This window comes from Alosa sapidissima, chromosome 10 (assembly GCF_018492685.1).
Source record: "Alosa sapidissima isolate fAloSap1 chromosome 10, fAloSap1.pri, whole genome shotgun sequence".
NCBI classification, from domain to species: Eukaryota; Metazoa; Chordata; class Actinopteri; order Clupeiformes; family Clupeidae; genus Alosa; species Alosa sapidissima.
In genome coordinates, this window is record NC_055966.1 from 21,035,109 (window position 1) to 21,049,035 (window position 13,927).

Genomic DNA, 13,927 nt, shown 5'->3' on the forward strand with positions numbered 1-13,927 from the left:
GTGATTTACAGCAAAACTCTTAAATGTCCTTGCTTATGACACTGTTTCCTGCCACCCACCTGAGACACCCTCTATCCCCCTCCTGTCCACTCCCTCCGTCCTGTCCCCTCCCTTCCCCTCCCATCCCTGCATCTTCACGCTGTTCACGAGTCCTCACTGCGGCCTTCAGCTTGCCCTACTTCTGCTCAGACACACAGTAGCCTCTCACTCCCGTGGCATCTGTCGGAGTGAGCAGTGCACTTTGATAATAATAATAATCTGCTGCCAAATAGGCAACAGGAGCTAGTTAAATACCATAACTTATTTACTGGGGCACAGTAGTTCAAAACTGGGGCACGTGCCCCAGTAAAAAGGGTCTAGTGACGCCACTGTATACGGAATACAATACTTACAGTAAATGCCACAGGAAAGTAGAAATGTGTTTATTGTAACAAACCTGAAAAAAAAACTGTAGCTGTATTTATATTTCCATAACACTATTTATGACTCAAGATACAGCTATTTTATAGCTATTTTTATATTGCATTTGTGTTATATACAGTGTACTCTTATCATCACAAGTAATCCTAGAAATGCATAAGAAATGTGTCGCACTATAATATACAAGTAAACATCAGTGGAGTTTGTACTCAGTAATACAGGCAGTCTGTTCTCTGCTTGTGACCATGGGCAGAGACTTGCTGCAGCCTGTCCTTATTTCATTAGGCTGTAAATTTTTGTCTTGTCACTGCAGGACCTCAGCCTGCTCGTTCACGCATCCTAAAATCAAACTCTAAAATTGTGTCAAGTTAGGAGAAACATTCTGGAGGACTGTTGGGCTGTTTATTTAAGATTTGGCCTTGTTCATGACAGACACCAACCCTGGAAGAAAAACAGACAGATTTACATTCCGTCTCAGACTGTGAAAACTTTGTACTTGATATTGCATCAGACCTCATTTCTCAGTTATATGATAAAGACAATATGGATGGCAAGTGCATGGTGGACAAAAACATAAAGGTTGAGTGTGTACACCACCAGTATTTCAAAGCTGAAGCAAAATGGGCACTGCCACACTGAAAGTGTATGTGTGTGTGTGTGTGTGTTACTGTCAGGCTGGATGTCCAGAATTGAGAATTGAAAGGATACAGTATCTTATCCAGCTTCTGCATGATAAATCTGAAGACTGGAAGACTGAAGGTCAGAGATGGGTCCTTCAAGCTGTGAAACATGACTGTGCAAATATCAGAGTTAGGACCAGGGGGTGTAATGAGAAAAGAGCAGAAAGTCTTTCAAATCTTTGTTTACCCTTCAAATCTTTCGCAATTATAGCTGAGAAACTAAACTGTGTGATTCCTTGAAAATAAGGTGTTGTGAAATGTGTTGACTTAAAAATAAAAATAGAAAATAGGTTAAAAAAAATAAAACAACTCATAACACCAAATAAACCAATAAGCTTTAAAGTGAAGAGAGTGATGCAGTAGTGGTTATTTTAAGCATGTGGGCAATAAGCTGCTGAAATTACAAATGTAACATTATCAAAAGCATCTGAGCTTCCTGTAAGATTTTTAGGTCACGTTTGTCAGTATTCAGTCACTTCAATTTACACTGACAGAGATGGGATTGACTAGATTTTATCTCAAAACTGAGCTTGTAAATATTTAATTTTGTTGGGGCTTTCATGCCAGTATATATTCCCACCTTGATTTTTGAGTAGTGTTGTCTTGAGCTGAGAGCAGCTATCCTCGTGTGCCAATAAGTATGACAAGCATTAAACCTGAGCCCAGGTTTCAGGTTTATTAATGTCTATTAAAAGTTAAATTGAGTCCAAATGAAATAAACACTGGCATGTTTATTAACTGCTTTCATTGTGTATTAGCCAAACAGTATAGAAGACTCAAATCATGACAAAAGTAAACTGATGTGATGTACAAGGATACAAGGATACAAGGAAGTTTATTGTCACATGCATATAGTTACTGGATGTAAGAAATGCAGTGAAATTATGTCTGGTGTCAGCCTATTTGTGCATTTATGGGGGGGGGGGTAGAAGAGGGGAAGAGGAGTTTAGTAGATTAAGTGGCAAGGGCTGCATAAGAAAGGTCGGGGAGGATTGGGATTGGCGGGGGAGGGGGGGCACCAACAAGGAGCACCCAAGAGCAACAGGGGCAAGGAAAAACTCCCTTACTAAGGAAGAAACCTTAACCCAACTGCCAGGGGTCTTGGTGTGTGTGTTGGGGGGATGACAAGGGAGATGGGATAGTGTGCTGTGTATGTGGGGAGAGGGCAGTGTGCAATATGTGTGTTGGAGAAGCTTCCTCATGAGACAATGTGCTGTGTATTGGGGGTGGGGGCAGTGTGCAAGGGCAAGAGACATCCTTCTCCATTTTCAGAAAACTCCTGAAGACCCAGCTCTTTAGAGAACATCTCCTCTCATAGCAGCACTTACAACTAGTCTTACTGATCCTAGCACTCACCAGCCGTCTCAAACTGACAACTAACTGTTAAAAACAGCACTCACTGATGCACTTATTCTTACTTAATGTTTTTAAATTGTCCTAAAATTGTTGAGAACTGCTCTAAAACTTAAACTGTTTACTATGTTGTTAGTCGCTTTGGCTAAAAAGCGTCAGCCAAATGTAATGTAATGTAATGTAAAGTATGTAGAGGATGTGTGTTGGAGAAGATCCTGAAGACAATGTGCTGTGTATGTAGGGAGGGGGCGGGAGGCAGTGTGCAGCAAGTATGTAGAGGAGGCTTACTGTAGCAGGCTTATTCCATGCCTGAATTCAGGCGTGAGCTGGTATGCTTAAGATTTGAAAATAGGCAATGAGACTACAGTATATATGGAGTCCTCATAAATGTCTGATAACTTTAGGCACAGACATTTTTATTGCTTTAAGCCCTGAACAAAGCATGGATGTAATATATACAGTTGGATCACATTATCGATATTGATATGAATATTAAATTGTCTGTTGGCTGTAATTGGGGATAATGTAAGGTGAGGCCTATTTTATGAACTGTGGTCTCCTCTGTTTGTTTTCATCTCAGACATGTCCCCGGTGCTTGCGGGCTTCATTGGGGCAGGAGTGCTGGTGGTGGCAGTGGTGACTCTGGTCTTCCTCTGGGTGTGCTGCCAGCGGCGCCGCCGCCGGTCGACGGGCGCCTACAAGCTCCACGGCATCCAATCAGAGCCATACGACCCGGCAACAGACCCGCCGTACAAGTTCATCCACATGCTGAAAGGCATCAGCATCTACCCAGAGACGCTGACCAACAACAAGCGGGTGGTGCGACTGGCCAGGAAGGCCGGCTGGAGGGGGGACAGGCGCCAAGGGCCGACCACCGAGGACCAGGAGCGGGGCGAAGCAGTTGTGGACGGGGCCGACGTGGGAGCCGCAGCAGCTGAAAACGGGCAGGTCCCCTACATCAACCGATCGGAAGACGACGATGGGCAGTGTGATGGCGCGAGCCGCCACCCATTGAGGCTGGAGCGCGATCTGCCCATCCGGGCCGACTACAGCTGCCTGGAGAACGTCTCAGCCCCCAGCAGCAGCAGCAGCAGCAGCCAGAGCAGTGCCACGGCCACCCCCTTCACCCCGGCCACTGACGACGAGCTGCAGAGCCTGGGCGAGCTCAGCCTGGCCGTGGACTACAACTTCCCTAAGAAGGCCCTGGTGGTCACCATCCAGGCGGCGCGGGGGCTCCCGGCTGTGGACGAACGGGCGGGCAGTGCAGACCCCTACGTCAAGATGACCATTCTGCCCGAGAAGAAGCACCGCGTCAAGACCCGCGTGCTCCGGCGCACCCGACAGCCCGTCTTCGACGAGACGTTCACCTTCTACGGCGTACCATACAGCGCACTGCCCGAGCTCACGCTGCACTTTCTGGTGCTGAGCTTCGACCGCTTCGCCCGCGACGACGTCATTGGTGAGGCGGTGGTGCCACTGGCTGGCGTCGACCCCAGCACGGGCAAAGTGCAGCTCACACAGCTCATCAGCAAGAGGAGCATGCAGGTGAGGATGCCAGTGGGGTGTGCTAACTTGTCAGAGGTGGACAATCCTGGTTTCACAAAGTAAAAGTCCTGCCATGTTACTGCATTCCAGACAATCTGGAAGGCTTCAGACTTCAGTTCCGAATTTAAAGTCGGGGTAGATAGACTTTAGAAGTAGTGTGGCGTTCCATTGTACTTTTTTCTAGGAGGAATTCTTGACTTCCAAGTTCAGTTCGTCTGGAACAAAATTGGGAAACCTAGGAAATATCAGACTTCCAAGTTGTGTATAGCATGGATTCCTTCTGCCTGTGCACTTAACACAGGTGATATCACCAATTACCTGATCTACCTAGCTGAAAAGTTGTGTTAGTGAGGACCAGGTGGTGTGTTGAATGGGTCAACCTCTGGTGCCAGTCAGAAAAATCCACCTTCATGTAGAACTTAGTCCAACTTTCAGAGCGTAACACAATGCAGTGCCACTTTAATGTATTCTAGTAGTAGCAGTAACATTTCAGGCATTCTGACCAAGCAAATCAGTAGTATTCTGTTTCAGGGGCAGGACATTTATTTTCCGTTATACAGAAATTAGTACCTCACATCACTTAGCAACAAGATAGAACTTTATTATGGTCTGAGCATTATGAGCATTATACCTTGCCGGTGCTGCTTGGATATTTCCAGTGTGAGCTGGGCCTGGAGCTCTGGTGTGGGCGGTGACAATCCGATGGCGCAACCGATGACAATCCTGGGCACACACTGTCATTCTCTGTGTGACTCAGCACCGTCTTCTTCAGGATAATGTAAATGAGGACCGTGACTGAAAAGCATAGTCACCTAGAGACAGCCATTGTATCGCATCATTTTCCTCCTTAGTTGGTGAGGGTGCACAATGCTCATATTCAGTATGGTTAACAATAGTCTTGAGGTCTCTGAACTTCACTACTGTTAACCTAAATCACTTATAGGTGGTAGAGATGCAGATGTAATGTAAAAGACATGTGCCTTTCATCCATGAAATCTGAATCTGAATCTGAACTCAGTTGACTCAATTGGTGATGCTTATGTTTGAATTGAAGACATAATATGTGGTAACATTCTAGTTTCATTTCTAGTGCCCAAGACATTCCAGTGATTCAGATCATGTTGTTCTACTTTCTTGATTTTGTGGAGGTGGTGAAAATGCCAGTCACCGCAACATGTAAAATCTGGACACACACATGCAACTTCCTATCTCTCAGATGCAGTGTATTGAGCTGGCCAGCCGCAAGGTCGGTGTGCATTGATTTTCGGAGCCATTACAGCCTTTAATTGCAGCTGACCAGAGGAAGACATGCTTAAATGCCCATGTTATCTCCTGGCACAAAGGGACTTTCATGAAAAGGCTACGCCTGAACAGCCAGGCTTTCTTATGATATCACCACCAGGCCTGTCTCCTCTAATAAACGTTGGTCTCTGTAAGGAGCACCATTTAAGACTGGGTACATGGAGAGTTCAGTCCAATTGTGTCTGAGTCACTTCTCCCTGTTCTTGCTAAGAGGTGCTCTATGGTAGTGGTATATGTCACCAAGGCCATTGGCTTAATGATGCCATCACTGATTCTTTTTTTTTTTTCAGAGAGAGGAACTAAACTGCTGGGAGTGATAATTAGATTGCAAATGAAGTCATTTTAATTATAAACAATTAGAGTCAGTTAAGATCTGTTTTGATATGCGACTGAGTAGATACAATGACTGCTGATGAATTTATTTATTCATTTTCCCCCCCATTATTTATTTTTCTACAAGACAATCACTGCAGTCAAGTTCATTTCAGTGCACTCTTGCCATAATGATAGTTGTTGCTTAGTAAAATATACATAAACAGAAAAAAAATGAATATATTTTTGTCTCTTTATCTTTCCCTCCTTATATTACACATGCATTGAATTGCATACAACAGTCCATAGATATGAACTTTGCTGACTTTAATGCTTTCAGAAAAAGTATTTACATAGAGAAAGCAAGAGAGAGAGAGTAAGAAGAGTGATGTAGAGAGTCATGTTCGTGATGCTATGCCCTGTGTTTTGTGTGTAGTGTGTGAACCGCGGAGAGTTGCTGGTGTCTCTGTCCTACCAGCCGGTCTCCCACCGGCTCAGCGTGGTGGTGCTCAAGGCCAAACACCTCCCTAAGATGGACATCACCGGATTGTCTGGCAGTGAGTATAAATGTCCTACTTGTGTAGTTTAATCTGTGAAGAACAGAGTGAATATGTCAAACAATACAGTACACTAAACCGCTGTAGATAACTATTATACTATTAAAGGAGAACTCCTTTTTCACATAGATCTCTGTTTCTCGAGGTCACCGAGTACTGTCGGATTGGAAAAAAAATAAATTTTGGCTGCAGCCAACAGCTAGAGCAGCAAGGCAGCTACAGTGCTACACTCTGAGGGCATTGTCTGGATGTCTATCACACTTATGAAGATTTTTATTAATGTTGAGATCTCTTGGATGTATTCCTCAGAGGTTTAAAACTGTATGGGTTTCATCAGTACAGCATTAGATTAGGCAAGCTGTCCATGCCCTTTGAGTTTGACCATGTGAGTGCCCTAGTGTGCTGCTGTAATCCGCTTTGTGTTGAACTGCACGGCTCAGCCCTGCACTCGCCCGGACTCGAACCCGCAAAAAGCAGCACCTCGGATCGGAAGTCGAGCGTGCTAACAATCGAGCCAAAAGTCCAGGCTGCTAGCTCTCTCACAAGCACAAGGCGTTGGGAGGGAGGTTTACACAACGTACATACTGTACAGCTACGGACCAGCTGCTGGCTACCATTACACTGCTGCTTTCTCATCTGGTCCTTCTCCTCTTCCTTCCTCTCTTTCTCTCCTTCCATTCCCTTTTTCCTTCCTTGCCCTCTTCTGTATCTACTTTCCCTTTCTGTATTCTCACTCGCCCACCTCCCTTCCCCCAAATTCTCCGTAGACCCGTACGTGAAAGTGAACGTGTTCTACGGCCGTCGGCGCATCGCTAAGAAGAAGACCCATGTGAAGAAGAGCACGCTGGATCCCGTTTTCAACGAGTCGTTTATCTATGACGTGCCGGCGGAGCTACTGCCCGACATCTCTGTGGAGTTCCTGGTCATGGACTTCGACCGCACCACCAAGAACGAGGTGGTGGGCCGCCTGGTCCTTGGTGCACGGAGCTCTTTGCCGGCCGGTGCCGCCCACTGGCACGAGGTCTGCGGCAACCCACGCCGGCAGGTGTCCAAGTGGCACAGTCTGAGCGAGTACTAGAACCTAGCTGAGAACATACACACACACACACACACACACACACACACACACACACACACACACACACACACACAAACACACACATGCTAATGCACACACACACACACACACACACACACATGTACACACACAAACACATACAAGTGCATGCACAGTCTCCAACATATGAACATGCACAAACAAACCTACATACACCCATGCCAACCTCATACCTACCTACAAATGGAATACATACACACATTCATATATGAAAACAAAAGAACTCTGTACAGGTGAGATACCTTCATCTTCTCTCTCTGTCACAAACACACACACACACACACACACACACATATCCACACTCTCTCTCTCCCTCTCTCTCTCACTCTCTCTCTCTCTCTCCCATACACACAAACACATTTAAACTCCTGCTTGCATATGCATATATGCACATACATGGACACAAGCAGTTCATGTACACTGATATATGTAAGAAAAAGACCTCTGTGTGAGATCTCTCTTCTAAACAAAATGGACAAAAGGAACTAAACATCAGTTTCCATTCAAAAAGGATTCGATCACATATACTGACACGCTAAAACACATATTGTGACACACATATACAATAACACCGTCACTAAAGAATAGTCATGATGGAGACCAAAATATGACTATGAATACAAGACTGTTATAATTTTTTGGTGGTGGTGTTGTGAAGACCCAAGCCCAAGTATTGCTTTTTATTTTCTAATAATTGTACAATGTCAGAATTCACTAATATCTTCTTGCACTGGTTGTATCGCATGTCAGATCAATGAAACAGATGTTTTTTTTTTCCTCAAAAGAAAAGAACGCCAGATGTTGTTGTTCAAAGTTGAAAGAGAGTGATTTTTTCCCTCAACCAAATATAGCAAACCAGAAAGATCTTCAAAGTGTTCAGCAATCGTTCTAAAATTGTGATGTCAAATTAGTTTTTGTACTCATGAAGATTTCTTTCACTGTAAGACTTGCTTATGAGGCCTCAGTCATGACAAGGTTCATTCCCTCTGTGTCATATTGCTATGCTTTGAAAAAAGATATCACTGTAACAACCATTGGGATGACAATTTCTGAGCATATTGCCCCCGATTAAGCTCATTCCCTGATGGCTCTTCAGTCTCATTTAAAACAGAATGTTCTAGAATTATTTGACAAATAGTGCTACAAGACAAAGACTGCCTTGGGGATGATACTATAAACTGTTTTGTAGAAAAGGTTTGTGCTCAGCTACTGTTTCATATCCAATACTGCTCTGTCTTGGTCAGAATAACTAAACGGCAGCTCTCTCTGTCTTCTGTGCTTTCTTATTGTGATGCAACAGCTTGCACATCACTCAGCAATCTTACCGGCTTCTAAAAAGGCAATTACATGACAGTAAGGGATGCAATGGAGGATTTCACAAGGATCGTCACCTATGACTGCGATGATTGCATGTCTTTCATGTACAGTACAGGAACACAATAATTTGTCAAGGCTTTTCACTTTTCTAGGTTGCTCTTTGTATTTGTTTGTACTTTTTTTTGTAAAAAGTGAAATTAGTGCACCAACATTGCCTTGCAAAAGCTTTGAATTGTTCTATATTTCACTATCAGGATGACCTGCACGACTGTCAGGATGTGTCATGGAATATTTTTCAAAACTTGCTGGAAGTAGGGTAGATTTTACATTCTATATTTCTCATTCTAGCATTTTATTTTCCCCTTAGAACCCATTCACTTAGGAACCCCTTTAGTGTATTTTCCCCTCGTTCTCAAGACAGTGTTGTTCAGTTATAGAGGCAGTCTAAGTCTGAGCCACCGTGGAAAGTTTCCGTTCTCATAATCTGCCGTGCCTGCTCAGTCAGTTCGCTCCACTCCTGGTCCCTGGGACAGACAGGAGGATGACGGAGGGTGACGCAGCGCACGTGCGGGCGGGCGGGCGTGGCTGAGTGCGGAGCGGGCGTTTGGCACGGCACACGCCCCACCAGAAGGAGGAGAAGCAGGAGGGCCACCACAGCATCACTGTGACGTGGAGAATGTCACTCTGACCTCCGTCTCTCTCTCTCTCTCTCTCTCTCTCTCTCTCTGTCCATCTCTCTCTCTCTCTATGTCTGTCTTTCTATCTCTTTCTCCCTCTCTTTCCTCATGGGCGAGTGTCTGCCTCTCCTCCATCCCGTTGCTCATCTTCATCTTTATGTAATCACATCCGTTACGTATACCATATTGGGGATTAAAGACGGGAATGTGCGTTGCATAACGCCTGTGTTGTTGTATTAGTTTCAGTCTGCAAGCTGACATGTGTATAAAACTAGCCACAGGCTTCTAGGGATCTCCAACGGCAAGAGCGGTGAGTGCGGCCGAGCCCATAGAGCCACTGAACGCAGCTGAGACCCTCTCTCTGCTTACTCATAGTGGATGAGAGGACGAATCGGTCCACTTTTAAGATTAAATTCTGCTGTCTGTGTCATTTTATTAGTTATAGTCCATTCATGCGGCAGGGAAATGGGAAGGTTCCCACTTCTAAACTCACCCTTCCAAAGTGAGAGCGTTCACTATGTTGAGTAACATCAAAATATTCTTCCACTTCAAACTGGGAAGTCCCCAGTTCAGGTGTGATGTCCCCCCCGAAACTCCCACTCAGTTGCTCATGAATGCACCATTATACTCCTCACAGACACATCCTTACAGCCCAGCCCAACCTGATACACATATAGATACAGGCACGCCCAGTACACACACATCCACAGGGTCTGTGAACTGTGCAGATGAGAAGTGTGAATTATAATATCACTGAGCCATGGCACTGTCTCATACAGAAGACTGGAGGCTCCTGCTATGGTGTGGCACAGTTTAGGTTATAACACCTGTGGACTTCACCACCCGTATCTCTATCACTTACCAAGTGTTTAAAATGCCTGAGCTTGATTACCCTGCACATTTTTTCCCTTTGTTTTTTTTGTTCATTTGCACAGAAACACATGTGGGAGCCAATTATCCAATTATTTAAGTTAGTTTCATTATTAATGTCCTACGGCACACAGTGTTTTACCACACTGAAAGCTGTTTTTTTTTATTTTTTTTACCTGTTTGGATGTTATCAGCGTTGACTTATTCCTTGTCGCTTTCTGCTGTATGTGGTGCTAAAGGAGACGTGGACACACTGGAAGGCTAAGGGCTCTCATAAACACACACACACACACACACACACACACACACACACACACACACACACACACACACATGCTTAATTCCCAATTGAATCAACACATTCTTACTCCCTCACTCGCCTGAGCCTAGCCTTCACATCCAATGCTGTTTTTTTGTATTTTGAACTCTAACCAACCTGATTTGGACTATGTCGGATGTACAAAATGAAATCAAGGGAAAGCTGTAATTAATTATTGTCCTGATCATGACTAGGGATTGTTGTAAATTATACAGTACTTTGAATTGTGCAAACTGTGCATATTGGAGTGTGAGTCTGAAGTAACTGGGCAAATTGACCTTTGCAAATCTGCAAAATGCCATGAAATAATACGCAAAATATAACACTAATGCTAGTCTGTCTGTTGGTTTTGTTAACACATATTGAATGTGCAAATAAAACGTCAAAGTGGTACACTACAGAATTCGCCTGATACTTTATTTTTACTTTTTCAATACATTCTTTCATCTACAAATACAGTGGACACAATTAGCCTTGTAACATTCAGAAATTGATATAAAATACTCAAAACATTGGGGCTGAACAGACTTGAACAAGACATCAGTGCTGATACCATCCACACCTTTGGCAGTAGGGATCCTCAGCTCTGGACTATTATCTTGTTGGATGTCATGTAATTGAATGGGGCTGACTCAGAGCCTGAGTCATCAGGGTGTCTCATGCCTCCTGGAAATGATGTAACAATGCTGTCTCTTTCTTCGTGACCTCATTGACGATATGTGATGTAAGGGTTTTAACAGTATTCTATGCAAATATACCTGCACAAAGAGGACACCTAGTGGCTAGTCTCCAGTAGTGCATACCATGAGAGGATGAAATGGGATGGTCAACTCAGAGAGGGTAGAAACAGTGGAAAATGTTTTTACAGGAAGTAAAGACAATACCCCACATTACGAGCCACTTTTGTGCTCGTAATGTGGGGTACTGGGGCCGTGCTCGCGGGGCCGTGGGGCCGTGCTCGCGGTGCACAGCCATTTTCAGATCTCTCCAGAGATGTTCAATGGGATTCTTATAAGGTAGGCTAACTGCTAATACACTGACTGCATTTATATTTCATTTATACTACTCTAAACCACCTTCTGTAAATCAACGGTACTGTCTACACTGCACTAAATGTATTGTCCTGTCTATGCACCACCTGCCTACACTTTGTATATCACATTGCACTTTTCTGCTTTTTTTGCACTTCTGGTTAGAAGAAAACTGCATTCCGTTGTCTTTGTACTTGTACTCTAAACAATGACAATAAAGTTGAATCTAATCTAATCTAATCAGAAGTCTGGGCTCTGGCTGGGCCACTCTAAGACATTCACATTCACAGAGTTGTCCTGAAGCCACTCCTTTGATATCTTGACTGTGTACTTAGGGTCGTTGTCCTGTTGAAAGATGAACCGTCTCCACAGCATGATGCTGCCATGTGCCTTTTACTAAGGAGGGGCTTCCGTCTGGCCACTCTACCATACAGGCCTGATTGGTGGAGTGCTGCAGCAATGGTCATCCTTCTGGAAGGTTCTCTCTCCACAGAGGAACCCTAGAGATCTTTCAGAGTTACCACTGGGTTATTGGTCACCTCCCTAACTAAAGCCCTTCTTCTCCGATCACTCAGTTTAGAGGCACGGACAGCTCTAGGAAGAGTCCTGGTGGTTCCAAACTTTTTCCATTTATGAATGATGGGGGCCACTGTGCTCATTGGCACCTCTAAAGCAGCAGACATGTTTCTGTACCCTTCCCCAGATCTGTGCCTCGAGACAATCCTGTCTCAGAGGTCTACAGACAATTCCTTCGACTTCATGCTTGTTTTGTGGTCTGACATGCATTGTTAACTGTGGGACCTTATTATAGACAGGCTGTGAATACTTATACAAGTGATTTCTTTTCTTTTTTTTATTTTTGAATAAATTTGCAAAAATCTCAAACAAACTTTTTTAAGTTGTCATAATAGGGTATTATAGAATTGTGAGGAAAAAACTCAATTGAATCCATTTTGGAATAAGGCTGTAACATAACAAAATGTGGAAAAAGTGAAGCACTTTGAATACTTTCCGTATGCACTGTATCTATCCGACAAAAGGAAAATTAATTGACTAAGCAAATCCCCTTTGTTTTTGTGGTTGTACTAGTATGACCCGGACTTGCACAATAGCTGTGGACAGTCATTATGAATATCATCATCCATAATTAAAGTGTTTTCTGACCAGGTCCTCATCCAATTGGGTGTCTGATCTCATGAGAGGAACTACAGTCAAGTGACTGTACATATGCCAGAAGAGAAGGGGAATCATCCTCAATGAATGGGCTGTGAAATTTCTCCTGTATCCTGATTGGTCCTTACCCAATAACCCCCCCACCCCGTGTCACCAAAAGGATCATGGTGTTATAAAGGCAACCTCTGTGCACTCCCACTCTAACTCTAGAATCTAGATAGTAGCAGATTAATTATGAAGTAAATTACATTTCCTGTAGGCCTATTGTTTTAAACATTTAAGGCTAACACAGGCTCAAACATGTAAAACATGCAGCTAACAAAATGCAATCAAAATGCTTTTTCAATATGAGCAGGTTCAATCTTAATTTTCGCTATGTCTGTGTCTACCAGTCAAAAGTTTTGAAACACCTACTCTTTTAGGTGTTATGTAGTAAAGCAAAAAAGTTCCCGTACAGGATCTCTTTCAGGACTGTTCCCAGTGTTTAACGTTAAGGTGGTTGAGGGAATGCTAAGAGTAAGTGTTTCAAAACTTTTGACCGGTTGATGTTACTGTAAAAGCGTCACACAAGCATTTCACACAAGCATATCACATAAGCATATCACACACATGTATTCTTTCCTCCTAAGATGTAACTGTCATTTACATGTAAGACCTACAGTAAGCACCTTGACAAGACGAGTTTGCACTTTCAAGTAACTTACTTACCTACAGTAAGGACCTAGACTAGTCAGCTTTTGTTATGCCTTCCTCGCCAAATAACCAATATATTACTTTCATCATTACTCTGTGTGCCTCTTTGATCCATGCTTGCAAATAGCAGCACAGAGGTGGTATCTTTAATGAATGAGGAGTTGGATTGCTCATTAACATGCTGTTTGACATGCTGAGTTCCACATTGACATTCTCTGAATAATATCTTTCACAGAAATCCTTGCTGTAAGTCACATGTCCATTTTTATTCATCTGCTACTGTCTGACGCCGCACTCTGACCCATTCAGAAGGAAATCCCCACACTGTCCCGTGAAATTCCACACCGCATTGAAAAATTCCCGTCACCCCTTCAATAGAATTTCTTGGAAATAATTATTAAAGTATATTGCTAGAGAGGGTTGATGCGGGTCTTTGATATGGCTGCCTAGAAAGTTCAAATATGTACATGAATTGATTATACAACTTATAATCTTATAAAACAACTTATAAGACACTGAAACTGGCGAAAATTGGTGACTAGTTGTGTCAGTCGTGTATAT

At 43.6% G+C, this 13,927-nt stretch overlaps 1 protein-coding gene across 1 annotated transcript in view; it reads left to right on the forward strand.

The window, feature by feature from the left end:
• syt11b (synaptotagmin XIb) overlaps nt 1-7,811 on the forward strand; it is a 15,097-nt gene extending 7,286 nt beyond the window's left edge. Inside the window, exons 2-4 of the mRNA XM_042107374.1 lie at nt 3,034-3,998; nt 6,049-6,169; nt 6,937-7,811. Of these exons, the coding sequence (XP_041963308.1) occupies nt 3,034-3,998; nt 6,049-6,169; nt 6,937-7,247 (1,397 nt within the window). The 3' untranslated portion in view covers nt 7,248-7,811. The remainder of the gene's footprint in view (nt 1-3,033; nt 3,999-6,048; nt 6,170-6,936) is intronic.
• The last annotated feature ends 6,116 nt before the right edge of the window (nt 7,812-13,927 follow it).